The sequence below is a fragment of the Electrona antarctica genome, assembly GCF_951216825.1.
Source record: "Electrona antarctica genome assembly, chromosome: 9".
Classification (NCBI taxonomy): Eukaryota; Metazoa; Chordata; class Actinopteri; order Myctophiformes; family Myctophidae; genus Electrona; species Electrona antarctica.
In genome coordinates, this window is record NC_136790.1 from 57522902 (window position 1) to 57550645 (window position 27744).

Genomic DNA, 27744 nt, shown 5'->3' on the forward strand with positions numbered 1-27744 from the left:
ACGCCTACTGAGCACATTTTCTTAAAAGCATATTGGCCTGAGCATATATTTTGCGACACTGTCGCTGGATGTCACTGTCATCCCTGAGATCCTCAGAGAGGATATGTCCAAGGTATTTTAATTCCTTGGACACAGCTAGAGTGGCATCTGAGAGATCTGATTTCCTGTCCTCTCTAGATCGAACAATCATAATACAACTTATTTTGGCATTATAAGTAATATCATGCTCTTTGCCATACTGTGAGCATATTTTCAATAACTGTTGTAACCCTGCAGTATATGGGCTAAGTATAACCAGATCATCTGCGTACATGAGATGATTAATAACACTTTCCCCAACAATACAACCTGTTTTACAAGCATTTAACTGCCTTGATAGGTCATCCATATAAACATTAAATAGAAACGGGGATAGAATCCCACCTTGACGCACCCCATTGTCCACGTGAAATGGGATGGATACAGCATTATCCCATTTTACCTGGAAGGTTTGCTGGGCATACCAATAAATAAGAATTATGACTATGTATTTGGGGACACTTCTAGCTATTAGTTTCCTGAATAGTTTCTCATGGTTGATTTTATCAAATGCTTTCGATAGGTCTATCAAACATAAAAATACAGATGAAATATGACTTTCATACTTAGCGATCAACTCCTTTAGAGCATAGATACAAAGGTCTGTACTGTGTTTTCTCTTAAAACCAAACTGATTGTCAGTAGTTAAAACATACATTTCAATCCTGGTTAAAATGATTCTTTCTAACACCTTTGACAGGATACTGGCAAGGGCAATGGGCCTGTAATTGTCCATGCTGTTTAACTTCCCAGCCTTATCTTTAAGAACAGGGACCAGTAAAACAGACAGGATTAAATTAGGAAGGACACCATGAACCATAAAACCAGTGAAGCACATAGATAGCAATGGACTATTGCTGGCATATTTAAGATGCTCAGCAGTGATATGGTCCAGGCCACAGGCTTTGTTATTAACAAGCAGGTTAATAGCATCAGATACCTCACTTGACCTAATAACCACATTCATGTCTAGATCGATATTGTCAATGACAACAACATTACTTTTGACACAGTTGAAAAGTTTGAGGTAATGTTCACGCCATACTTGGGCAATTTTGTCTGCGCCACAGACCCCCTCAATGTCTGAAGGTAAAGGTGTTTTGTTACTGTTCATTACACGGACCGCTTTCCAGAAGTCAACATGGTTGTTAGTTCTGAAGCTTTCTGGCTAGCGTATCAGCTCTAATGGTGTTCTCATTGTTCTTAATATGCCGGAGAGCATATTTGAATCTGGCATTGGTTTGTTTTTTATGCTCGAACACCGTCTTGGCCTACCTGCATGATTCCAGTGTTTAAATGCTTCTCTATCTGCAGCATGATGTTCAGCCTGCACACACTCGTTCCACCCAGGTTTAATATTAAAAACCTTTTTCTGCCTACAAAATGGCTCACTAGCGGCATTTAGAGCTGTTGTGATGTTATCATAAAAATTACAAAGATCAGCAGCATGATGTGTATCTGTGCAATTCATATTTAAACACTTTAAGGCATCACTTGGCAATACAATATTCTTTAATAAACTGTCAGTTAGGACAGAATATCTGTCAATATCCTCCTCAGACCAGTCAAGTTTCCCTGTGCTAGCAGTATTACTAGTGGCAGCCAGGAGGGGCACATTTTCAACATTTAAAGTCATAGCTATAGGTATGTGGTCTGAGGTGGCCAGTCCATAGCAAATCTCAGATTAGAGAGGCATGGGCATCTGCTGTGCACACACAATGGTCGAGCCACGATGTAAAGTGCCATGCATTAAATTATTTTCATTACTTTTTTCATTAATTAATCAGGTGTTTTCCAAAAAGAGAATTTCTATCTGAAATATCAGAATTGAAATCTCCAGTGACATACACACAAGTACATTCATTGTCCTCAATAAAAGACTGAATAAAGGCAAGTCTGTTCAGAAATTCATCAAGATTCATAAGGTGTATATATGTTTAAAATTGTAATCTTCTTGCCATTCAAATTCATGTCTAATCCAATGGCCCAATCAACATTTAGTCTTATTACTTTCACCAACGGGTCATATTTGCGGTTCCAGAGGATAGCCAGGCCCCCAGCTATTCTACCTTTAACCAGTTTGGTGCTGAAGTCAGTGGTGGATTCACCAGCGCCATGGAAGTCATTGTGTACTGTATTTAACTTGTCCAAATCTTGTTTGGCAAGCCAAGTCTCTTGGAGGCACAAGATGTCACACTCGTTCAACAATGTGTCAACAGTCAAGCGTCTTACTTTATCTGCAGCACTATGCCCCACACGCAGGCCACGTACATTATATGATACAACACGCATGATGTTAGATGTTGTTCACTAGCAGGGCTCTACTGGTCGAGCGTATTGGATCCGTCAGAACGGGCGGTCGTTGACTGTAGTGCAAATGCTGTCTCCCCAGCATGTACGGTAGGCAGCAACACAGGTACAGTTATCTGGGAGCTGGAGTTTCCCCCGGCTCCACCCGACCCCCCCACAACAGCACCTCTAGACTGGCGAGGTTTATAGTAGCGCCGTACAAAGGAGCCTGTTGGCCACAGTTCTGGCTCGTACATCTCCGCTATATTGTTGCATTCAGCAGTGACACAGAAAGAGCTAAATCTGCTTTGTGCCGATAACATTTTGCGACATTTCACCTCACGTCCCAGCTTCTCTTTCAAGTAGCCAGAGAGGGTATCTGCCTCCAAACTCTTGTCAAATGTTGTTGCAAAGACACTCACCATTTTAGTTGTGATGGCTTTTATATGACCAGCAGTACTGGTTCCAGTAATGCCTGTCTTATTACGCTCTCGTCTTGCTGTCGTTTTACCCGGCTGGCCAGGCTGAGGTTTACGTTGATGTATGGAAGCAGAGCTCGCTGTCACCGACTTCAACCGCCCCCCTTCCTTCACCATGGTGCTCCAGGTTATGACTCGGTGTTCGAGCCTCCGGCGTTGTGGCTGTATGCTGCCGCTGTCTCGGGGTGTGGCCGCTGCTGTTTTTGTCGATCGCCGCTGTCTTCGGTCCGACGCTAAACGAAGCGGCTGCTTCACAGCAGTCAGACGGTCATCTATGGCAACTGTCACCTCCCGCAAGTTTTCACAAACATTCCCCTGGGATTCAAGGGTTCTTTTCATACAGCAGATGTCAGAATTGAGTTGTTCCATTCTGCCGAGGAGCGCAGGTACATCCAAATTGTTGAATGAGACTGGAGGCAGATCATCCAGGAAGTGGGAGACAAATCTTGGAATGTCTTCTCCACACTCATTTAGCACTTTTAGGCACAATTTAACGTTATTGCTGTCCTTTTGTTGGCCTTTAAAGTTAGTGCAGCGTTGATTTGTATTGGGACATACTGCAAACAGTGCCTTCTTAGCAGCTTCTATCCGTTCCGAGGTGAAACTGCTCGTCGCCAGCAACACAATCTCATCGTGACTCAAAGTTCTCATTTTTATCACGATGAAGTTTAGTAGCTCATCTTCAACTATTACTCTTCCATCAGTAGTAGTATAAATCTCCGGTTTAAGTCTGGAAAACGCTCCCGCAGCAGCAGCAAGCCGAGGAGAGCTACCAGACGCCATGTCACCTATAGTTATGAGCCTCATGGAGATCATAGAGTGTATAGTTATGAGCCTCATGGAGATCATAGAGTTTATAGTTATGAGCCTCATGGAGATCATAGAGTTTATAGTTATGAGCCTCATGGAGATCATAGAGTTTATAGTTATGAGCCTCATGGAGATCATAGAGTTTATAGTTATGAACCTACCAGGTTTCTTGGAAAGGTTTGCTATCATCCCCCCGTACCCTCCAAACTGGGGTCCCACAGGGATCTGTACTTGGTCCCCTCCTTTTCTCACTGTACACTAAATCCCTTGGCACTATCATCTCGGCTCACAATATATCCTATCACTGCTATGCCGATGACACACAACTGTTTCTATCCCCCCCGTTCCTCACCCACGTCAGCCCAGCTCCTAATCCAGACAACAGTCTTGTCAAAACTTGACAATTGTAACTCCCTCCTTACTGGCCTACCGGCATGTGCACTTAAGCCCCTCCAACTGAGCCGCAGCTCGCTTGGTCTTCAACCAGCCAAAATTCTCACACGTCTCCCCCCTTCTCCGCTCCCTCCATTGGCTCCCGGTCGCTGCCCGCACAGAATACAAAACTCTGATGCTGGCATTCAAAGCAACCAAAGGCATGGCTCCCCCGTATACCTTACAAGTATGATCGTACTCTACAAACCCTCCCGCGCACTCAGATCAGCCGACGCAGGGAAGCTGGAAGTACCTTCACTAAAAATGCCGGGACAACGCTCCACACATCCCAGACTCTTCTCCCTTCTGGCTCCAAAACTATGGAATACACTTCCCATTGCAATCTGAAATGCAGCCTCACTCCCAATCTTCCGCCGTTGTCTGAAAACCCACCTCTTCAGACTCCATCATGGCCCGTAGCACTTGCCCTAGCCCCTTAGATAGCACTTTATGTAGACTTAGATAGCATTTGATACAGACTTATAGCATGTTACGTAGACGGCACTAGAATTGCATTTTATGTAGTCATAGCACTTTATAGTACATACAGTATAATATAGTATAGTGTAGTTTATATGTATAGTATATATGTATAGTTTCATTATATAAATATTCCACTGTTACGTTCTTAGCTTACGCATGTTTCATGATAACTACTTGTGATGGATGTATTGTCGTGCTTTTTGTTCTTGCTTAATGTAAATTGCTTTGGATTAAGAGCGTCTGATAAACGACTACATTGTAAATTGTAAAGCAACCTCCTGCTTCCTCCCGTATTATGTGCAAATTCAAAACAGGTGGTACGCCTGGTGGTACGCAGGGCCGTTGAGTGATCTTCAACGAGCGCTATAACAAACAAACAAACAAACAAAGAAATAAAGAAACACAAATAAACACAGGTTTACTCACAAGGTTGGCCATGATGTAATGGTAACCTTTCACATGTTTACCCACGCTGACGATCTGAGGAGAGAACACACACACACACACACACACACACACACACACACACACACACACACACACACACACACACACACACACACACACACACACACACACACACACACACACACACACACAATCATTTAGTTGTGTCCACTTCAGAGATAAGAGTCTTCACCATATTTGGCAGAACAGATATATTTGCACAGAGCCGTTTATTAGCAGCTCATTTTTGGCATCCCAAGTTGTTGGAAGCCTCTTACAGCCACGCACGCACGCACGCACGCACGCGCGCATGTGCGCATGCACATGCACATGCACATGCACACAACTAGCGGATCTACATTGACACGTTGTGAGCTTGTAGATCGGCTATATTTGAACTTATGAGGAAACAGGAAAGAAATGCTTCCTCATAACGTCTATTTATCATATTCTACGATACCTGTGGAGACATCTGGCGCACACGCACGTGCACACGCACGTGCACACGCGCACACGCACATGCACACGCACACGCGTGCGCACACGCACATGTGACAGATGCTATCTTGGAGATTTCCTGAATAATTTAACTCTATGGGATGGGAGACCAGCTGGTGTTCCAGTCACGGCCACAAGGGGGAGACAAACACGTTGGAAATTAAATCGAAACGCGTGAATCTTCTTTAACGTGCAACAGATTGGAGAAGAACAGGAAACAGAGAGGACAGATTGGAGAAGAACAGAAAACAGAGAGGATAGATTGGAGAAGAACAGGAAACAGAGAGGACAGATTGGAGAAGAACAGGAAACAGAGAGGACAGATTGAAGAAGAACAGGAAACAGAGAGGACAGATTGGAGAAGAACAGGAAACAGAGAGGATAGATTGGAGAAGAACAGGAAACAGAGAGGACAGATTGGAGAAGAACAGGAAACAGAGAGGACAGATTGAAGAAGAACAGGAAACAGAGAGGACAGATTGGAGAAGAACAGGAAACAGAGAGGATAGATTGGAGAAGAACAGGAAACAGAGAGGACAGATTGGAGAAGAACAGGAAACAGAGAGGACAGATTGGAGAAGAACAGGAAACAGAGAGGACAGATTGAAGAAGAACAGGAAACAGAGAGGACAGATTGGAGAACAGGAAACAGAGAGGACAGATTGAAGAAGAACAGGAAACAGAGAGGACAGATTGAAGAAGAACAGGAAACAGAGAGGACAGATTGAAGAAGAACAGGAAACAGAGAGGACAGATTGAAGAACAGGAAACAGAGAGGACAGATTGAAGAACAGGAAACAGAGAGGACAGATTGAAGAAGAACAGGAAACAGAGAGGACAGATTGAAGAAGAACAGGAAACAGAGAGGACAGATTGAAGAAGAACAGGAAACAGAGAGGACAGATTGGAGAAGAACAGGAAACAGAGAGGACAGATTGAAGAAGAACAGGAAACAGAGAGGACAGATTGGAGAAGAACAGGAAACAGAGAGGACAGATTGAAGAAGAACAGGAAACAGAGAGGACAGATTGGAGAAGAACAGGAAACAGAGAGGACAGATTGGAGAAGAACAGGAAACAGAGAGGACAGATTAAAGAAGAACAGGAAACAGAGAGGACAGATTGAAGAACAGGAAACAGAGAGGACAGATTGAAGAACAGGAAACAGAGAGGACAGATTGAAGAAGAACAGGAAACAGAGAGGACAGATTCGAGAACAGGAAACAGAGAGGACAGATTCGAGAACAGGAAACAGAGAGGACAGATTGAAGAAGAAGAGATCTTCTGAACAAGTGTTTTTGTGGAGGACTTTTACTTTACTTTTTTACTTTTATAACGTTGTATAACTGTTGTTTTCAGTCTGGGTCCACCCATGTGACATGAGGGTGTTTTAAAGTGAAGTGTCTTATTTTATCCAAGGGGCAAAAATTACCCCAGCAGGCCTTAAACCGGACGTTAGCTCACGGATAAGCGGTCCTATCACAGGACAGAATCGCAGACCACCCGAGGTATGATTTTTTATGACCATATATGGTAGCATCACACATGTTAACGAGCCTCCAGGTCATTTATGACCATATTTGGTCGTTACCTGCTCCAACATGTTAACGAGTCATTAATGACCATATTTGGTCGCTACCTGCTCCAGCATGTTAACGAGCCTCACCTGCTCCAGCATGTTAACGAGCCTTAACGAGCCTCACCTGTTCCAGCATGTTAAAGAGCCTTAACGAGCCTCACCTGCTCCAACATGTTAACGAGCCGCTCCGCCTCCAGGTCGATCAGGAACTTCTTCTCATTCCGTCGGTCCAGGTCGTCCAGCAGGCGGCGGTAGTTGGCGTCGTTAAAGTTCTCCACGCAGATAGCGCTCACCTGCCAGTTGTTCTGCCCCGCCCTCTCCATGATGGCCTGGAGGATGGAGTAACCTGGGGAGAATACGAACAGACCTAGTTATAAACCCTCTGTAACCTGGGGAGAAAACGAACATACCTAGTTATAAACCATCTATAACCTGGGGAGAACACCAACAGACCTAGTTATAAACCCTCTGTAACCTGGGGAGAACACAAACATACCTAGTTATAAACCCTCTGTAACCTGGGGAGAACACGAACAGACCTAGTAATAAACCCTCTGTAACCTGGGGAGAACACGAACTGACCTAGTCATTTAAACCTTCTATAATCTGGGGAGAGACACGAACACACCCGTCAGTTAAGAATTAAAATCAAGCTCAGCCAGGTAGTCAACCAGGCCAGTGAGATCATTGGAGACAAACCATTGCAACTGCATAATACATAATTATACAACCTCTCCATAACCAAAAAAGGCAGTTCAGGTTCACAATGACTCCACCCACCCTCTACTTCTACTCCTCTAATGAGTCCAACCACCCTCTTCGCTCTGAATTTGACTTGTTACCTCCAGGCAGGAGGCTTAGAGCCAAATTAGCTAAACAGAAGGGTTACGAGACGTTGTCTGTGCTAACTGCTGTGGACATTTTAAATGAGAACATGTTTAACTATTTCCACCACCTGAAGATGAGTTTTTATTCTTTTGCATTGTGCTGCTTTCTTTTGTTTCAGCGATTTTAGCGAGATCACAGGATCTACTGAATGTGAAGGGAAATATTAGGGGGGTGTTCATATACTGTGTTGTAGGCTCAACATGTCCGTTTGTCACCTCCCCCTTGACATTCAATAGATCCTGTGATCTTTTGTGGCCAGATGTCATTTCCTGGGGTCTAGTAGGACTATAGTAAATATTATAAATTGCCTTGATGATTGATGGTTCCTTGACATGAAACAGAAACTGAGTGTAAACATGTTTACATTCAGTCTGAGCAGAAGGGATAGAAAACAAACAGTCCCTCCGTCGACACCAGCCATAGAAGTGAAACACCAGGGGGGGTTATATGTTGACGTGTGTGTGTGTGTGTGTGTGTGTGTGTGTGTGTGTGTGTGTGTGTGTGTGTGTGTGTGTGTGTGTGTGTGTGTGTGACTGTGTGTGCGTCAGATAGTAAACCAGTATGAGGCAGGTCTGTTCCCCTACAGGACCAGATGTCCCCCTTTAAATGCCCCCCCCCCCCCCCCCCCACACACACACACACACACACACACACACACACACACACACACACACACACACACACACACACACACACACACACACACACACACACACACACGGCTCCCTGCGCTCCCAATTAGTGGATTAACCTGCTCCGTGGCCACCTGCCTGCACCCCCCCCCCCCTCACACCTGTGCTCCCCATTAGAGGCATGTCGCTCTGTGCCACTGGGACTGCATGTGTGTGTGTGTGTGTGTGTGTGTGTGTCTGTGTGTGTGTGTGTGTGTGTGTGAGAGAGAGAGAGATAAGAACATGCCAGAGGCACACGCGCACACTTGTACAACACACACACACACACACACACACACACACACACACACACACACACACACACACACAAGACATGGGCAAGTTCATTGATATAACCGATCGCTCCACAGCCTCGGAGCGCCTGTTGTGCAATCCTCGATGTTGCGTAACAGTGGGACGTCATCGAAAATGTTCCCCCCCCTGTTTAACCGCCGCCGACGAAAATCTTAAAACGTTAATAACTCGTGATCTAAATCATCCCGTCTAATCATAAAAAAAGATCCTGTGTTAGACGGCCCACCGCTGTCCAGTCGCTAGTCTGTGTATCTCACACTAAACAATATGATATGGTGTGCGTGCGTGTGTGCGTGCGTGCGTGCGTGCGTGCGTGCACATGGTAAAGGCGGCCTCGAATCTCATTCTATCGTGTTAGTAATGTAAAACAGAACGATATCACATACGATAAAATGTAATGTAAAACAGAACGATATCACATACACACACACACGATATCACAGCACTGACATTCGTACAGGAGAGAGAACTGGTGTCTGGGATTCAGGAGACATTCTGTCTCATGTAATCTCTGAAGATCTGCTAACAGGATAACCTGTACCTGCCCTGAACATGTACTGTTGTTGTTGTTAGTAGGAATGTAAACACACTACTGTCTTAAACATGGTAATGTTATGTGTGCGTCTGTGTGTACACACACACCGGTGTACTTGCGTTGCTACACGCGCTGCATAGCCACATACGTATACGTGGATTTAAAAAAAACACCATTTCGTCGACTAAAACTAAAGGTGGCCTTACACTAGCCGATAATCGGGCATTTTTGACGCTCGGGGGGTGTCCGACTCAATCGGGCACCCCCCGCGCGCGATCGGGATCGGCCCGATCAACATCAAGAATGTTTGATATTTGCTCGGCCCCGCTCCGATTATCCTGTAGTGTGTGGTGCTGTCAGATTTCAAATGCCCGATTATCGGCTAGTGTAAGGCCACCTTAAGACAAAAAATGTTCGTCTACTACCTTTTTTCACGGAGGAAAACTAAGCTATGATGATTAAGACTAAGACTAAATGTATTGACAATTTCATCAACAAATAAAAACTAGACTAAAATGTTTGCAAGTGACTAGTGGACCAGAGATCCAGTATAAGTAATTTTACACTTGGTTTGCATGCTTGGTTCATCAAGTGTAAAATCAATCATTACGACACCATCCAGGCCAGCCAAAACACATTGTAGTCGACTAAATCAACTGTAGATTTAGTCGACTAAAATTGCATGACATTTAGTCTAGACTAACACTAAAACATTCCAGGTGACTAAAATGTGACCAAAACTAAATGAAAACTATTCAAGACAATATGACTAAAACTAAAATCAGAATTTGCTGCCAAAAACAACACTGCCCTTTACCTTCATAATGTGTTCATTAACTTGTCTTCCTCCTGTCACCACTTGCATTCATTCAATCTGTATCCCTCCAGCTTTATTTTAATTGGCTCACGTCAGAGTCAGACCGGGCCAACGACATCAGCAGCCGAGGGGGAACAGAGTCTCCACCTCTCCTCCACCGCGCCGGCCCAACCCCCCCTTATGGACAGAATGGACCGGGCCGGCCCAACCCCCCCTTATGGACAGAATGGACCGGGCCGGCCCAACCCCCCCTTATGGACAGAATGGACCGGGCCGGCCCAACCACCCCTTATGGACAGAATGGACCGGCCCAACCCCCCCTTATGGACAGAATGGACCGGGCCGGCCAAACCCCCCCTTATGGACAGAATGGACCGGGCCGGCCCAACCCCCCCTTATGGACAGAATGGACCGGGCCGGCCAAACCCCCCCTTATGGACAGAATGGACCGGGCCGGCCCAACCCCCCCTTATGGACAGAATGGACCGGGCCGGCCCAACCCCCCCTTATGGACAGAATGGACCGGGCCGGCCCAACCCCCCCTTATGGACAGAATGGACCGGGCCGGCCCAACCCCCCCTTATGGACAGAATGGACCGGGCCGGACCAACCCCCCCTTATGGACAGAATGGACCGGGCCGGCCCAACCCCCCTTTATGGACAGAATGGACCGGGCCGGCCCAACCCCCCCTTATGGACAGAATGGACCGGGCCGGCCCAACCCCCCCTTATGGACAGAATGGACCGGGCTGGCCCAACCCCCCCTTATGGACAGAATGGACTGGGCCGGCCCAACCCCCACTTATGGACAGAATGGACTGGGCCGGCCCAACCCCCCCTTATGGACAGAATGGACTGGGCCGGCCCAATCCTCTAATAGGGCCGCGGGCCGGCCATGGTGGGTGTTTTTTATTTTTATTTTGTTTCTCTTTCATTTTTGGGGGGTCTTTTTCTGCTCAGACTGGTCCTAGCAGATGCCAGAATTGCCAGACCGTCCAATCCGGGCCTGCAATAGTTGAATATAGGAGGGCCGCTCAAAAACATTCCTAAAAATATATATATAATGGACCTGGGAACTTCTCCTGGTCCAGGGCATTCCTGTCCAACTGTGAATGATGGACATAGTAGGTGATAGTAGGTTCCAGAAGGACGTTATGATCATTCAGCATTTACCTACAATGGAGAGCTGTACATATTTGGTGGCAGGAACTGGAACCAGTACTTCAATTATGTGTGGAAATTCAGTCCAGAGACACCTGGAAGAAGGTTGAGCCCAAGGGGAAACACCCACATAGGATCACTAATATGTGCTGTTGCATGGTGGGAGATCGTATCATCCTCTTTGGAGCAGAAAACCGACCAGGTGACCTGTATGTCTTAGACTTCAGTCCTAGCCTCAAGACATTATGCAAGCTGGCAGTTATTCAGTACGGTCTGGATCAGTCTGAACTCCCAGGTGGGAACTGGCAGCCATGACTACCAACAGCAGCTGAGAAAATAACATAGTCTTCTAAACAAACAAACAAGTAATAAAATAAAATAAATTAAACAGTGACTAATTACATAATGCCATTGATAATGATGTGTCAAGTTCAGCTCCTGTCTCGGCTGCTTTGTTAACAGAAGCTATGTTTAGCTCGCTGCAGAGCCACATACATACACGTGTGGTGAGAGCAGAAGAGTGAAAAAACCGTTGCTTCTCGAGGACATAAAGAACCAGGATGGACGTCAAACTGAAGCTGCCTTCTTTTACTGTGGCTGAACTAAGCATAAAGCTGCTAGTAATCACTTGATTGGCTGATAGGAAACACCTGGAGCATTCAAAGGTGGAACTTTATGAACAGAAACCCCTAAACAAGAAACACGAAAACATTGACCTGCCCCTGGAGGGCGCTAAAAATCAATGAGGGAATGTCAGCATATGAAACTCATTACCTGCCAACGATGTCATTTGGTGGATGTTTTATATTTTTTATTAGAGATCAAAGGTCGTAGATCACTTTTGTTGACGTGAATATTCCACCATCTCACCAGTTTTATCAGTTCTGTGGTGTCGTTTTTCATGAAATTGGGCGACATGGTTTAGAGGGCTGTGAGAATCCCTCAGGAACAGAAGATAAAACTCATTCGTCTAATGACCTCTGACCTTTAGATCTGACCTCTGACGTTTAGATCTGACCTCTGACCTTTAGATCCCCATGAGTAAATTGTTATAATTTGATCGATCCACTTTACGGCCTTTTTCTTTTTTATGGCCACATCAAATAAATCTGATTTCCATACATGTGAACGGAGTGTGATGATGATGATCTTTTTGTTGTGTTGTTTTTGAGGTGCTAGGCCCTCCTATGCACAGCTTTGTATACCCCATAGTGATGATTTGATTGGCTGAGCACCCCATAGTGATGATTTGATTGGCTGAGCACCCCATAGTGATGATTTGATTGGCTGAGCACCCCATAGTGATTATTTGATTGGCTGAGCACGGAACATGAGGATAAATAAAAATCACACCCGTGTGAAGTGAGGGGCGCTAATATATGAAAGTCTAACTCATGTTGATTAGGTGATGTAATGGTGATGTAAAACAAACGGTGCAAACACAAACATTAAACGCCATTAACAATAAAGAGACAATATGACGTAATGAGACACATTATGACGTACATTTTCCCTTCATTGTCAATGGTGTTTACAAAACAAACATTGAACTAAAGACAAACATTAAACCTGTATATAGGAGGGGGTAGCACCCCTCAAAAATATATAATGGACCTGGAAGATTCTCCTGGTCCAGCCATTCCTGGGACATGTGAGAACGGTCCAGTGGAAAACACGCCCAAATATGGATGATGGACATCATGCAATGACATCACAGCCGTGCAAATGTTCTTTAAAAAGACTTGTGCGATACACTAAACATTAGTTAGCAACTGGCTACGTTGAAACCGAGCTGCCTTAATCCTAACAAGTTCATCTGTAAACTAGTTGTCAACACTCATTGACGGTGGTGCTGCTGTGTGAAATGTTTCACTGGACGATCCATCTGGAAGGAGAACATAGGAAGGACCAGGCTGCTGTGGTGGTCGGACACGAGATCTACTGCTTTGGAGGAGACGGAAACCAGAGGGAAAGAGATCACATTGAAGTACACGTCTTCAACACAGTGTCTTTATGCTAGAGGAAGTGGACCCAGTGACCCCTGAGGTTCCCTCCAGGCGCTACGGCCACACAGCTGTGCTGATAGAATATACTGTCTACCTCTGGGGAGGGAATACGTACTGCAATGTGATTAATGCATTTGATGTCGACGCCCACATATGGTTCAAACCACAGGTTTCTGGGACTGTCCCAGAAGGGAGGAGGAACCACTCAGCCTGTGTTTTGGGGAAGGTCATGTTTATCCATGGAGGAGGAAACCAGACTGGAGACACTAATGATCTACAAGTTGGACACCACCACGATGGGCTGGACTTTAATTAACACCAGAGGAACTCCACCTCCTGCTTTAGAATGTCACTCTCCACCATTATCGGGACAAAGATGTTTGTATTTAGCCTTTACCTACAATGGAGAGCTGTACATAGTTGGTGGCAGGAACTGTTACAAGACCTTCAATGATGTGTGGAAATTCAGTCCAGAGACCTTCTCCTGGAAGAAGGTTGAGCCCAAGGGGAAACACCAGCATGGGATGGACGATATGTGCTGTTGCATGGTGGGAGATCGTATCATCCTCTTTGGAGCAAACAACAGACCAGGTGACCTGTATGTCTTAGACTTCAGTCCTAGCCTCAAGACATTATGCAATCTGGCAGTTATTCAGTACGGTCTGGATCAGTCTGAACTCCCACACAACATCAGGTGGGAACTGGCAGCCATGACTAGCAACAGCAGCTGAGAAAATAACATAGTCTTCTAAACAAAACAAATAAGCAGCGAAATAAATACAATTAAGCTAGAAAAAGTGTCCCTCAGGGAACAGGTCTCCACCAGGATAATACCATTTGTGATGTTTGGACAAAATGTGTAGGAGTGATATATGAAAAATCAAACAGATCTGTGTTGATCACATGACTATAGAGATAATGTAAACCGATTGATGAATTGATGTATGGATAAAATGTATACGAGTAATATAAAGACGTGTGTTTTGCTAAAATCTGCCTCATGGTGGCGCTATAACAGGCCGCTGTAGAAAAGTTGGGGCAGAGGTTGGTCGTTGGCATCCAGGGAGTGGGTGTGCACAGTTTGGCATCGACCGGGACAACGGTGGTGCAGATTAGCTGTACGCGGACGAACGGACAGACGGACGGACGGACGGACGGACGGACGGACGGACGGAGGCAGGTCTAAACATACTCTCCCCATGCCTTCGGGTGGAGGAGACAATAAATAAAACTGAATAACATAATGATGTCATGGATAACGATGTGTCAATTTCAGCTCCTTTTAACACGGCGGCCATAACTGTGGTACTGTAAATATTAAAAAACAAAATTATGTCGATTTGTTTTGCCAGGTTGCATATCCGTTCTAGAGAGAATGGACGGATCCAGAAACAGCTGTGTGGGCGTGTCTACGGTGGATGTGTGCTGTACAGAAACAGCTGTGTGGGCGTGTCTACGGTGGATGTGTGCTGTACAGAAACAGCTGTGTGGGCGTGTCTACTGTGGATGTGTGCTGTACAGAAACAGCTGTGTGGGCGTGTCTACTGTGGATGTGTGCTGTACAGAAACAGCTGTGTGGGCGTGTCTACTGTGGATGTGTGCTGTACAGAAACAGCTGTGTGGGCGTGTCTACTGTGGATGTGTGCTGTACAGAAACAGCTGTGTGAGCGTGTCTACGGTGGATGTGTGCTGTACAGAAACAGCTGTGTGGGCGTGTCTACTGTGGATGTGTGCTGTACAGAAACAGCTGTGTGGGCGTGTCTACTGTGGATGTGTGCTGTACAGAAACAGCTGTGTGGGCGTGTCTACTGTGGATGTGTGCTGTACAGAAACAGCTGTGTGGGCGTGTCTACTGTGGATGTGTGCTGTACAGAAACAGCTGTGTGGGCGTGTCTACTGTGGATGTGTGCTGTACAGAAACAGCTGTGTGGGCGTGTCTACTGTGGATGTGTGCTGTACAGAAACAGCTGTGTGGGCGTGTCTACTGTGGATGTGTGCTGTACAGAAACAGCTGTGGGGGCGTGTCTACTGTGGATGTGTGCTGTACAGAAACAGCTGTGTGGGCGTGTCTACTGTGGATGTGTGCTGTGGAAATCAGCGATACAGTTGCAGAGGCGGGCGTATAAACCAGAAGAGCAGAAGATGTGGTGACTTGCGGTGACTCGCCCGGCTATCTTCACAACAAACCAGATGCAGTCGGACCAAGAAGACTAGCTCCTCCCCATAAAATAAAACGTTAAATCCATCGTATGGAAAAATTATGGCTTCACAAATAAAAAGTTCAATCCATCGTATGGAAACATTATGGCTTCACAAATAAGACGCAACAGAAAGACGAGACGCCGACGTGCAGACGATGCCTTACCCTAGAACACTAAACTCTGGAATATTTTACTCAATGTAAAATATTACATAAAAATACTTTACAGTACAGCAATACATGGCAACTTGAGGTACTCTTCTGTAATATTTCATCATGACTTTTCACAAGAAAACGAAGAATAGATATCATGGTGGGGTGGGGGGTCTATCATAGTGGGGAAAACATTGTTGACAAATGTGGGTATTATTTAAAAATAAATCACACCTGTGTGAAGTGAGGGGCGCTAATATATTAAAGTCTAACTCATGTTGATTAGGTGATGTAATGGTGATGTAAAACAAACGGTGCAAACACAAACATTAAACGCCATTAACAATAAAGAGACAATATGATGTAATGAGGCACATTATGACGTAAATTCTCCCTTCATAGTCAATGGCGTTTACAAAACAAACATTAAACCTGTATATAGGAGGGGCTAGCACCCCTCAAAAATATATAATGGACCTAGAAGCTTCTCCATGTGAGAATGATCCAGTGGAAAAAATGCCCAAATATGGATGGTACTGACATAGTTTGTCTTGGTCAAATGGCCAATCAGATTGCGTGACAATATGACATAATCATGCAATGACATCACAGCCGTGCAAATGTTCTATAAAAAGACTTGTCCAATACACTAAACATCAGCCTGCCTTCATCCTAACAAGTTAATCTGTAAACTAGTTGTCAACACTCATTGACGGTGGAGCTGCTGTGTGAAATGTTTCACTGGACGATACATCTGGAAGGAACACATAGGAAGGACCAGGCTGCTGTGGAGATCTACTGCTTTGGAGGAAACCAGAGGGGAAGAGATCACATTGAAGTAAACGTCTTCAACACAGTGTCTTTATGCTGGAGGAAGTTGACCCAGTGACCCCTGGAACAGGAGAACGCCACCTTGGGGTTCCCTCCAGGCGCTACGGCCACACAGCTGTGCTGATTGAATATACTGTCTACCTCTGGGGAGGGTATAATTACTACACAGGGAAGTACTGTAAGAATGCGCTTCATGGCTTTGATGTCGACGCCCACATATGGTTGAAACCACAGGTTTCTGGGACTGTCCCAGAGGGAAGGAGGAACCACTCAGCCTGTGTCGTTGGGAAGGTCATGTTTATCCATGGAGGATCGACCCAGACTGGATACACTAATGACATCTACAAGTTGGACACCACCACAATGGTCTGGTCTTTAATTAACACCAGAGGAACTCCACCTCCTGCTACATGTCGTCACTCTGCCACCATTATCGGGACAAAGATGTTTGTATTTGGGGGCTGGTGGGGTCAGTACTACAACAGAGTGTTTGAAAGTGTTTTGAAATGATCATTCAGCCTTTACCTACAATTGAGAGCTGTACATATGTGGTGGCAGGAACCAGAGTTACCAGACCTTGAATGATGTGTGGAAATTCAGTCCAGAGACCTTCACCTGGAAGAAGGTTGAGCCCAAGGGGAAACACCCACATGGGATGAAGGATATGTGCTGTTGCATGGTGGGAGATCGTATCATCCTCTTTGGAGCAGACAACAGACCAGGTGACCTGTATGTCTTAGACTTCAGTCCTAGCCTCAAGACATTATGCAAGCTGGCAGTTATTCAGTACGGTCTGGATCAGTCTGAACTACCACACAACACCAGGTGGGAACTGGCAGCCATGAACCAAAAGCAGCTGAGAAAAAAACATAGGATTCAAAACAAACAAACAACTAATACAATAAAATAAATTAAACATTGAATATATAACATAATGTCATGGAGAATGATGTGTCAAGTTCAGCTCCTGTCTCGGCTGCTTTGTTAACAGAAGCTACTGTATGTTTAGCTCGCTGCAGAGCCACATACGTACACGTGTGGTGAGAGCAGAAGAGTGAAAAAAACGTTGCTTCTCAAGGACATAAAGAACCAGGATGGACGTCAAACTGAAGCTGCCTTCTTTTAATGTGGCTGAACTAAGCACAAAGCTTCTAGTAATCACTTGATTGGCTGATAGGAAACACCTGGAGCATTCAAAGGTGGAACTTTATGAACAGAAACCCCTAAACAAGAAACACAAAAACATTGAACTGCCCCTAGAGGCGCTAAACAGAACAGAGGGAATGTCAGCATATTAAAACTCATTCCCTGCCAATGATGTCATTTGACAGAAGTTATATTTCTATTAGAGGTCAAGCCCAAAGGGCGTAGAGTTTTATCAGTTCTGTGGTGTCGTTTTTCATGAAATTGGGTGATATGGTTTAGAGGGCTGTGAGAATCCTTCAGGAACAGAAGATAAAACTCATTTGTCTAATGACCTCTGACCTTTAGATCTGACCTCTGACCTTTAGATCTCCATGAGTAAATTGTCATAATTTGATCGATCCACTTTACAGCCTTTTTTTGTGTGCAGAAGTTGTGGACGCGGCCCTCAACACCGCCCTACGGACTGTCTCCTGATTCCTATGAGCCACTCCGACCAAACCAACTGCCGGTCCTCGCTGGGATCGCTCCAGCAAATTTCAGGCGAGAGAAGCAGCCACGCTGGCCCTCGCTCGGAAGGCACATCCCACCTCCTCCACAAGGTCGTCACAGAGACACCACAGCGTCTCAAGTCCTTTGCCACACAGGCCCAGGAACTGCTCCGCACAATACCAGCTGACACCTCCAAGGCTTCCTGGGTGGAAGACAGCAGAACCATCCAGGCTTCACCACTACGTCGAGGATCCCACACAGATGTTCCTGGGCAGCACCTCCGCCGCAGGGAGTGGACAACCCTCAACCGCCTGGGGGGGGGGGTCGCCAAATAATTTTGGGGGGGTCCCCAAATACATTAAAAAAAAAAAATGAAGAGTTTACATAGTACACATAGTACATGCATAAACTTTCCTTAATGATTATATCTGGTTTCAGTATTTATTCATGATGTATTTTCACTATTATTATGGTTATTGTAGCGGTCAATTTGTATTGGGGGTGGGGGCGGGGCGGGGGTCACGAGACACGGCCAAAGCATTTCTGGGGGTCCCCGGCCAAAAACGTTGAGAACCCCTGTCTTAGACGACCAATAGAGCACCGAAGTCCTGACGTCACTGCCCTCTACTGTTAGTAGAGGGCGTCAGTCCACAGGTTCATGTACTTTTTATTTGCATTGTAATCTCCATAGGGGGATTTTAGATCGCCTCATATAAGAACTGTGTTTGAAAAATAAACCGATCACCCCGGCCTTTTCACTCATATGGATATGAAGCATCGACTGAAGGTGGAAATGTACAAATATACCCAAAGAGTAACAAAATAAGCGTTAGAAATGAGTCAAACAACCCAGAGACTACATTTCCGGGTAGGGGGGGTGGCTGCATCTGCCCGTCGCACAACAGAAACTGAATGTCAATTACGTTTATTTTTATTTTTATTTCATTGATATTTAATGTTTCGTGGTTAGTACGAGTCGAGTCACCACCAGCTGAGCTTATGTCAACGAGGAATCTCAGGAACGCAATGTGTTGACAGCTGGCGTGACGTATATTAGCAGCAACATTGCCTTCATATGTAGTTTCAAGGCTTTTGCGGCCACATTAATTCTATTTTCTCCAGAAACTGGCTGTATCAAATATGAATGGACATCATTAACGACGCACAGCCACTCCCCTGACAGAAAGGCCGGGGTGGTCGGTTTATTTTTCAAACACAGTTCTTATATGAAGCGACCTAAAATCACCCTATGGAGATTTCAATGCAAATAAAAAAATACATGAACCTGTGTTGGTGCCCTCTACTGAAAGTGACGTCAGACTTCGGTGCTCTATAGGGACAGACATGGGTTACTAGGTGCTCTTAGACAACCAAAAGGGACAGACATGGGTTACTAGGTGCTCTTAGACAACCAATAGGGACAGACATGGGTTGAGCTCATGGCTTTGAGACGCTTCAAATTCATGCGAGTCCACTTCCTCACAAACAGTCCAGTTCCGGGTGTTGCCTGGCTGTGTTGCTTTCTCTCCATGCAGATGCCCAAAAATGGATGAGTGATGTCATAGTACTGACATAGTTTGTTTTGGTCAAATGGCCAATCAGATTGCGTGACAATATGATGTAATCATTCAATGACATCACAACCGTGCAATCGTTCTTTAAAAAGACTTGTACGATACACTAAACATCAGTTAGCGACTTGCAACGAGGAAACCGAGCTGCCTTCATCCTAACAAGTTAATCTGTAAATTAGTTGTCAACACTCATTGACGGTGGAGCTGCTGTGTGAAATGTTTCACTGGACGATAGCTCTGGAAGGAGAACGTAGGAATGACCAGGCTGCTGTGGTGGTCGGACACGAGATCTACTGCTTTGGAGGAGACAGAAACCAGAGGGAAAGAGATCACATTGAAGTATATGCCTTCAACACAGTGTCTTTATGCTGGAGGAGGTTGACCCCAGTGACACCTGGGACAGGAGAACGTCACCTTGAGGTTCCCTCCAGGCGCTGCGGCCACACAGCTGTGCTGATAGAATATACCGTCTACCTCTGGGGAGGGTATAATTACTACACAGGGAAGTTCTGTAAGAATGTGCTTCATGCCTTTGATGTCGACGCCCACATATGGTTCAAACTACAGGTTTCTGGGACTGTCCCAGAGGGGAGGAGGTACCATTTAACCTGTGTCTTGGAGAAGGTCATGTTTATCCATGGAGGACAAACCGAGACTGGATCCACTAATGACATCTACAAGTTGGACACCACCACAATGGTCTGGACTTTAATTAACACCAGAGGAACTCCACCTCCTGCTACAGACCGTCACTCTGCCACCATCATTGGGACAAAGATGTTTGTATTTGGGGGCTGGAGGGGTCAGTACAACACCATCAGAGTGTTTGACACAGAGAACAACCACTGGCTGGACACACCTTCTGCACAGCTTCTTCCTGAAGGACGTCAGGATCATTCAGCCTTTACCTACAATGGAGAGCTGTACATATTTGGTGGCAGGAACTGGGATCAGCAGAACCAGCCCTTCAATGATGTGTGGAAATTCAGTCCAAAGACCTTCACCTGGAAGAAGGTTGAGCCCAAGGGGAAACTCCCACATAGGATGACTAAGATGTGCTGTTGCATGGTGGGAGATCGTATCATCCTCTTTGGAGCAAACAACAGACCAGGTGACCTGTATGTCTTAGACTTCAGTCCTACCCTCAAGACATTATGCAAGCTGGCAGTTATTCAGTACGGTCTGGATCAGTCTGAACTCCCACACAACATCAGGTGGGAACTGGCAGCCATGACTAGCAACAGCAGCTGAGAAAATAACATAGTCTTCTAAACAAGCAAACAACTAATAAAATAAAATAAATTAAACATGAATAAATAACATAATAATGTCATGGAGAATGATGTATCAAGTTCAGCTCTTGTCTCGGCTACTTTGTTAACAGAAGTTATGTTTAGCTTGCTGCAGAGCCACATACGTACACGTGTGGTGAGAGCAGAAGAGTGAAAATAACGTTGCTTCTCAAGGACATAAAGAACCAGGATGGATGTCAAACTGAAGCTGGCTTCTTTTATTGTGGCTGAACTAAGCACAAAGCTGCTAGTAATCACTTGATTGGCTGATAGGAAACCCCTGGATCATTCAAAGGTGGAACTTTTTGAACAGATCCCCTAAACAAGAAACAAAAAACATTGACCTGCCCCTAGAGGGCGCTAAACAGCGCTGAGGGAATGTCAGCATATTAAACTCATTCCCTGCCAACGATGTCATTTGACAGAAGTTATATTTTTATTATAGGTCAAGCCCAAAGGGCGAAGATCACTTTTGTTGTCGTGAAAATTCCACCATCTCACCAGTTGTATCAGTTCTGTGGTGTCGTTTTTCATGAAATTGGGCGATATGGTTTAGAGGGCTGTGAGAATCCTTCAGGAACAGAAGATAAAACAAATTTGTCTAATGACCTCTGACCTTTAGATCTGACCTCTAACCTTTAGATCCCTGTGAGTAAATTGTCATAATTTGATCGATCCACTTTACGGCCTTTTTTTTGTGCAGAAGTTGTGGACGCGGGCCTCAACACCGCCCTACGGACTGTCTCCGGATTCCTACGAGCCACTCCGACCAAACCAACTGCCGGTCCTCGCTGGGATCTCTCCAGCAGAGGTCAGGCGAGAGAAGCAACCACGCTGGCCCTCGCTCGGAAGGCACATCCCACCTCCTCCACAAGGTCGTCATGGAGACACCACAGCGTCTCAAGTCCTTTGCCACACAGGCCCAGGAACTGCTCCGCACAATACCAGCTGACACCTCCAAGGCTTCCTGGGTGAAGGCGAGATGGAGGGACCACTGGAAGACAGCAGAACCATCCAGGCTTCACCACTACATCGAGGATCCCACACAGATGTTCCTGGCCAGCACCTCCGCCGCAGGGAGTGGACAACCTTCAACCGCCTGAGGGGGGGGGTCGCCAAATAATTTTGGGGGGTCCCCAAAAACATAAAAAAAAAAATGAAGAGTTTACATAGTACACATAGTACATGCATAAACTTTCCTTAATGATTATATCTGGTTTCAGTATTTATTCATGATGTATTTTCACTATTATTATGGTTATTGTAGCGGTCAATTTGTATTGGGGGTGGGGAGGGGGGCGCGGCGGGGGACACGAGACGCGGCCAAAGCATTTCTGGGGGTCCCCGGCCAAAAACGTTGAGAACCCCTGTCTTAGACGACCAATAGAGCACCGAAGTCCTGACGTCACTGCCCTCTACTGTTAGTAGAGGGCGTCAGTCCACAGGTTCATGTACTTTTTATTTGCATTGTAATCTCCATAGGGGGATTTTAGATCGCCTCATATAAGAACTGTGTTTGAAAAATAAACCGATCACCCCGGCCTTTTCACTCATATGGATATGAAGCATCGACTGAAGGTGGAAATGTACAAATATACCCAAAGAGTAACAAAATAAGCGTTAGAAATGAGTCAAACAACCCAGAGACTACATTTCCGGGTAGGGGGGGTGGCTGCATCTGCCCGTCGCACAACAGAAACTGAATGTCAATTACGTTTATTTTTATTTTTATTTCATTGATATTTAATGTTTCGTGGTTAGTACGAGTCGAGTCACCACCAGCTGAGCTTACGTCAACGAGGAATCTCAGGAACGCAATGTGTTGACAGCTGGGCGTGACGTATATTAGCAGCGACATTGCCTTCATATGTAGTTTCAAGGCTTTTGCGGCCACATTCATTCTATTTTCTCCAGAAACTGGCTGTATCAAATATGAATGGACATCATTAACGACGCACAGCCACTCCCCTGACAGAAAGGCCGGGGTGGTCGGTTTATTTTTCAAACACAGTTCTTATATGAAGCAACCTAAAATCGCCCTATGGAGATTTCAATGCAAATAAAAAAATACATGAACCTGTGTGTTGGTGCCCTCTACTGAAAGTGACGTCAGACTTCAGTGCTCTATAGGGACAGACATGGGTTACTAGGTGCTCTTAGACAACCAAAAGGGACAGACATGGGTTACTAGGTGCTCTTAGACAACCAATAGGGACAGACATGGGTTGAGCTCATGGCTTTGAGACGCTTCAAATTCATTCGAGTCCACTTCCTCACAAACAGTCCGGTTCCGGGTGTTGCCTGGCTGTGTTGCTTTCTCTCCATGCAGATGCCCAAATATGGATGAGTGACGTCATAGTACTGACATAGTTTGTTTTGGTCAAATGGCCAATCAGATTGCGTGACAATATGATGTAATCATTCAATGACATCACAACCGTGCAATCGTTCTTTAAAAAGACTTGTACGATACACTAAACATCAGTTAGCGACTTGCAACGAGGAAACCAGGCTGCCTTCATCCTAACAAGTTAATCTGTAAATTAGTTGTCAACACTCATTGACGGTGGAGCTGCTGTGTGAAATGTTTCACTGGACGATAGCTCTGGAAGGAGAACGTAGGAACGACCAGGCTGCTGTGGTGGTCGGACACGAGATCTACTGCTTTGGAGGAGACAGAAACCAGAGGGAAAGAGATCACATTGAAGTACACGCCTTCAACACAGTGTCTTTATGCTGGAGGAGGTTGACCCCAGTGACCCCTGGAACAGGAGAACGCCACCTTGAGGTTCAGCCTTTACCTACAATGGAGAGCTGTACATATTTGGTGGCAGGAACTGGGATCAGCAGAACCAGCCCTTCAATGATGTGTGGAAATTCAGTCCCGAGACCTTCACCTGGAAGAAGGTTGAGCCCAAGGGGAAACTCCCACATAGGATGACTAAGATGTGCTGTTGCATGGTGGGAGATCGTATCATCCTCTTTGGAGCAAACAACAGACCAGGTGACCTGTATGTCTTAGACTTCAGTCCTACCCTCAAGACATTATGCAAGCTGGCAGTTATTCAGTACGGTCTGGATCAGTCTGAACTCCCACACAACATCAGGTGGGAACTGGCAGCCATGACTAGCAACAGCAGCTGAGAAAATAACATAGTCTTCTAAACAAGCAAACAACTAATAAAATAAAAAAAATGAAACATGAAAAAATAACATAATAATGTCATGGAGAATGATGTATCAAGTTCAGCTCCTGTCTCGGCTACTTTGTTAACAGAAGCTATGTTTAGCTTGCTGCAGAGCCACATACGTACACGTGTGGTGAGAGCAGAAGAGTGAAAAAAACGTTGCTTCTCAAGGACATAAAGAACCAGGATGGACGTCAAACTGAAGCTGCCTTCTTTTACTGTGGCTGAACTAAGCACAAAGCTGCTAGTAATCACTTGATTGGCTGATAGGAAACCCCTGGATCATTCAAAGGTGGAACCTTTTGAACAGATCCCCTAAACAAGAAACAAAAAACATTGACCTGCCCCTAGAGGGCGCTAAAAAGCGCTGAGGGAATGTCAGCATATTAAACTCATTCACTGCCAACGATGTCATTTGACAGAAGTTATATTTTTATTAGAGGTCAAGCCCAAAGGGCGAAGATCACTTTTGTTGTCGTGAAAATTCCACCATCTCACCAGTTGCATCAGTTCTGTGGTGTCGTTTTTCATGAAATTGGGCGATATGGTTTAGAGGGCTGTGAGAATCCTTCAGGAACAGAAGATAAAACTAATTTGTCTAATGACCTCTGACCTTTAGATCTGACCTCTGACCTTTAGATCCCCATGAGTAAATTGTCATAATTTGATCGATCCACTTTACGGCCTTTTTTTTTTTTTTTTGTCACGTCAAATAAATCACATTTCCATACATGTGAATGGAGTGTGATGATGTATGATGACAAGAGCGCCCCTCACTTCACACAAGTGTGATTTTGTTTTCTTTTGTTTTTCTTGAGCCGTCTTACAGGTCCTTGACATGAACAAGTTTGGGAACCAGTGCTTCAAACAAAACCTGGAGAGCGCCAAGGGAAAGACCAGCGCCCTGCAGCACTGATACAGGTCTAGAGCTCCAAGGGAAAGACCAGCCTCCTGCAGCACTGATACAGGTCTAGAGCTCCAAGGGAAAGACCAGCCTCCTGCAGCACTGATACAGGTCTAGAGCTCCAAGGGAAAGACCAGCCTCCTGCAGCACTGATACAGGTCTAGAGCGCCAAGGGAAAGACCAGCGCCCTGCAGCACTGATACAGGTCTAGAGCGCCAAGGGAAAGACCAGCCTCCTGCAGCACTGATACAGGTCTAGAGCGCCAAGGGAAAGACCAGCGCCCTGCAGCACTGATACAGGTCTAGAGCGCCAAGGGAAAGACCAGCGCCCTGCAGCACTGATACAGGTCTAGAGCACCAAGGGAAAGACCAGCGCCCTGCAGCACTGATACAGGTCTAGAGCGCCAAGGGAAAGACCAGCGCCCTGCAGCACTGATACAGGTCTAGAGCGCCAAGGGAAAGACCAGCCTCCTGCAGCACTGATACAGGTCTAGCCGGCACCACGTTGACGCTGCACATCTCCACCGAGGCCCTGGTGTTCCCCACCGCTGAGTACTGTGTCCCAGTCTGGAGCCGTAGCCCTCATGTCCAAAAGCGGGACGCGGCCCTCAACACCGCCCTACGGACTGTCTCCGGATGCCTATGAGCCACTCCGACCAAACCAACTGCCGGTCCTCGCTGGGATCGCTCCAGCAGAGGTCAGGCGAGAGAAGCAGCAACGCTGGCCCTTGGTCGGAAGGCACGGTTGAGCGAAATCCCACCTCCTCCACAAGGTCGTCACGGAGACACCACAACGTCTCAAGTCCTTTGCCACACAGGCCCAGGAACTGCTCCACACAACACCAGCTGACACCTCCAAGGCTTCCTGGGTGAAGGCGAGATGGAGGGACCAGTGGAAGGCAGCAGAACCTTCCAGGCTTCACCACTACATCGAGGATCCCACACAGATGTTCCTGGCCAGCACCTCCGCTGCAGGGAGTGGACAACCCTCAACCGCCTGAGGACAGGTGTGGGACGTTTGGGTGCAGCCATGCAGAAATGGGGTCTCACAGACAGTGCCCACTGAGAATGTGGGGATCCACTACAGACTGTGGAACACGTGCTGACCGGCTGCCCCATATACCGGCCACCGAATGGTGATCGTGGCTTAATTGACCTAGACAATGACACACTGGACTGGCTTGCTGCAACGGAGCTGAAGCTCTAAGGACACAATACAACAGAAGAAAAAGCATTCTAAACTTCCCAAACATTCTAGCTGTTCTTAGACGACCAATAGGGGCAGACATGGGTTAGTAGGTGCTCTTAGACAACCAATAGGGACAGACATGGGTTGAGCTCATGGCTTTGAGACGCTTCAAATTCATGCCAGTCCACTTCCTCATAAACAGTCCAGTTCTGGGTGTTGGCTGTATGTCATTCTTTCCATGCATATGCCCAAATAAGGATGAGTGACATCACAGTACTGACATAGTTTGTCTTGGTCAAATGGCCAATCAGATTGCGTGACAATATGACGTAATCATGCAATGACATCACAGCCGTGCAAATGTTCTTTAAAAAGACGTGTGCGATACACTAAACATTAGTTAGTGACTTGCAACGAGGAAACCGAGCTGCCTTCATCCTAACAAGTTAATCTGTAAATTAGTTGTCAACACTCATTGACGGTGGAGCTGCTGTGTGAAATGTTTCACTGGACGATACATCTGGAAGGAGAACATAGGAAGGACCAGGCTGCTGTGGTGGTCGGACACGAGATCTACTGCTTTGGAGGAGACGGAAACCAGAGGAGAAGAGATCACATTGAAGTACACATCTTCAACACTGTGTCTTTATGCTGGAGGAAGTTGACCCCAGTGACGCCTGGAACAGGAGAACGTCCCCTTGAGGTTCCCTCCAGGCGCTGCGGTCACACAGCTGTGCTGATAGAATATACCGTCTACCTCTGGGGAGGGTATAATTACTACAACTACACAGGGAAGTTCTGTAAGAATGTGCTTCATGCCTTTGATGTCGACGCCCACATATGGTTCAAACTACAGGTTTCTGGGACTGTCCCAGAGGGGAGGAGGTACCATTCAACCTGTGTCTTGGAGAAGGTCATGTTTATCCATGGAGGACAAACCGAGACTGGATCCACTAATGACATCTACAAGTTGGACACCACCACGATGGTCTGGACTTTAATTAACACCAGAGGAGCTCGAACTCCTGCTTCGTACTGTCACTCTTCCGCCATCATTGGGACAAAGATGTTTGTATTTGGGGGCTGGTGGGGTCAGTACAACACCATCAGAGTGTTTGACACAGAGACCAATACCTGGCTGGACACACCTTCTGCACAGCTTGTTCCAGAAGGACGTGAGGATCATTCAGCCTTTACCTACAATGGAGAGCTGTACATATTTGGTGGCTGGAACTGGGATCAGCAGAACCAGCCCTTCAATGATGTGTGGAAATTCAGTCCCGAGACCTTCA

At 46.0% G+C, this 27744-nt stretch overlaps 1 protein-coding gene across 1 annotated transcript in view; it reads right to left on the bottom strand.

Moving 5' to 3' along the window:
- LOC306930095 (glutamate receptor 4-like) overlaps nucleotides 1–27744 on the bottom strand; it is a gene marked incomplete at both ends in the record, with an annotated part of 197277 nt that overhangs the window by 55149 nt on the left and 114384 nt on the right. Inside the window, 2 exons of the mRNA XM_079510838.1 lie at nucleotides 4998–5051; nucleotides 7256–7440. Coding sequence (XP_079366964.1) covers nucleotides 4998–5051; nucleotides 7256–7440 — 239 coding nt within the window. The remainder of the gene's footprint in view (nucleotides 1–4997; nucleotides 5052–7255; nucleotides 7441–27744) is intronic.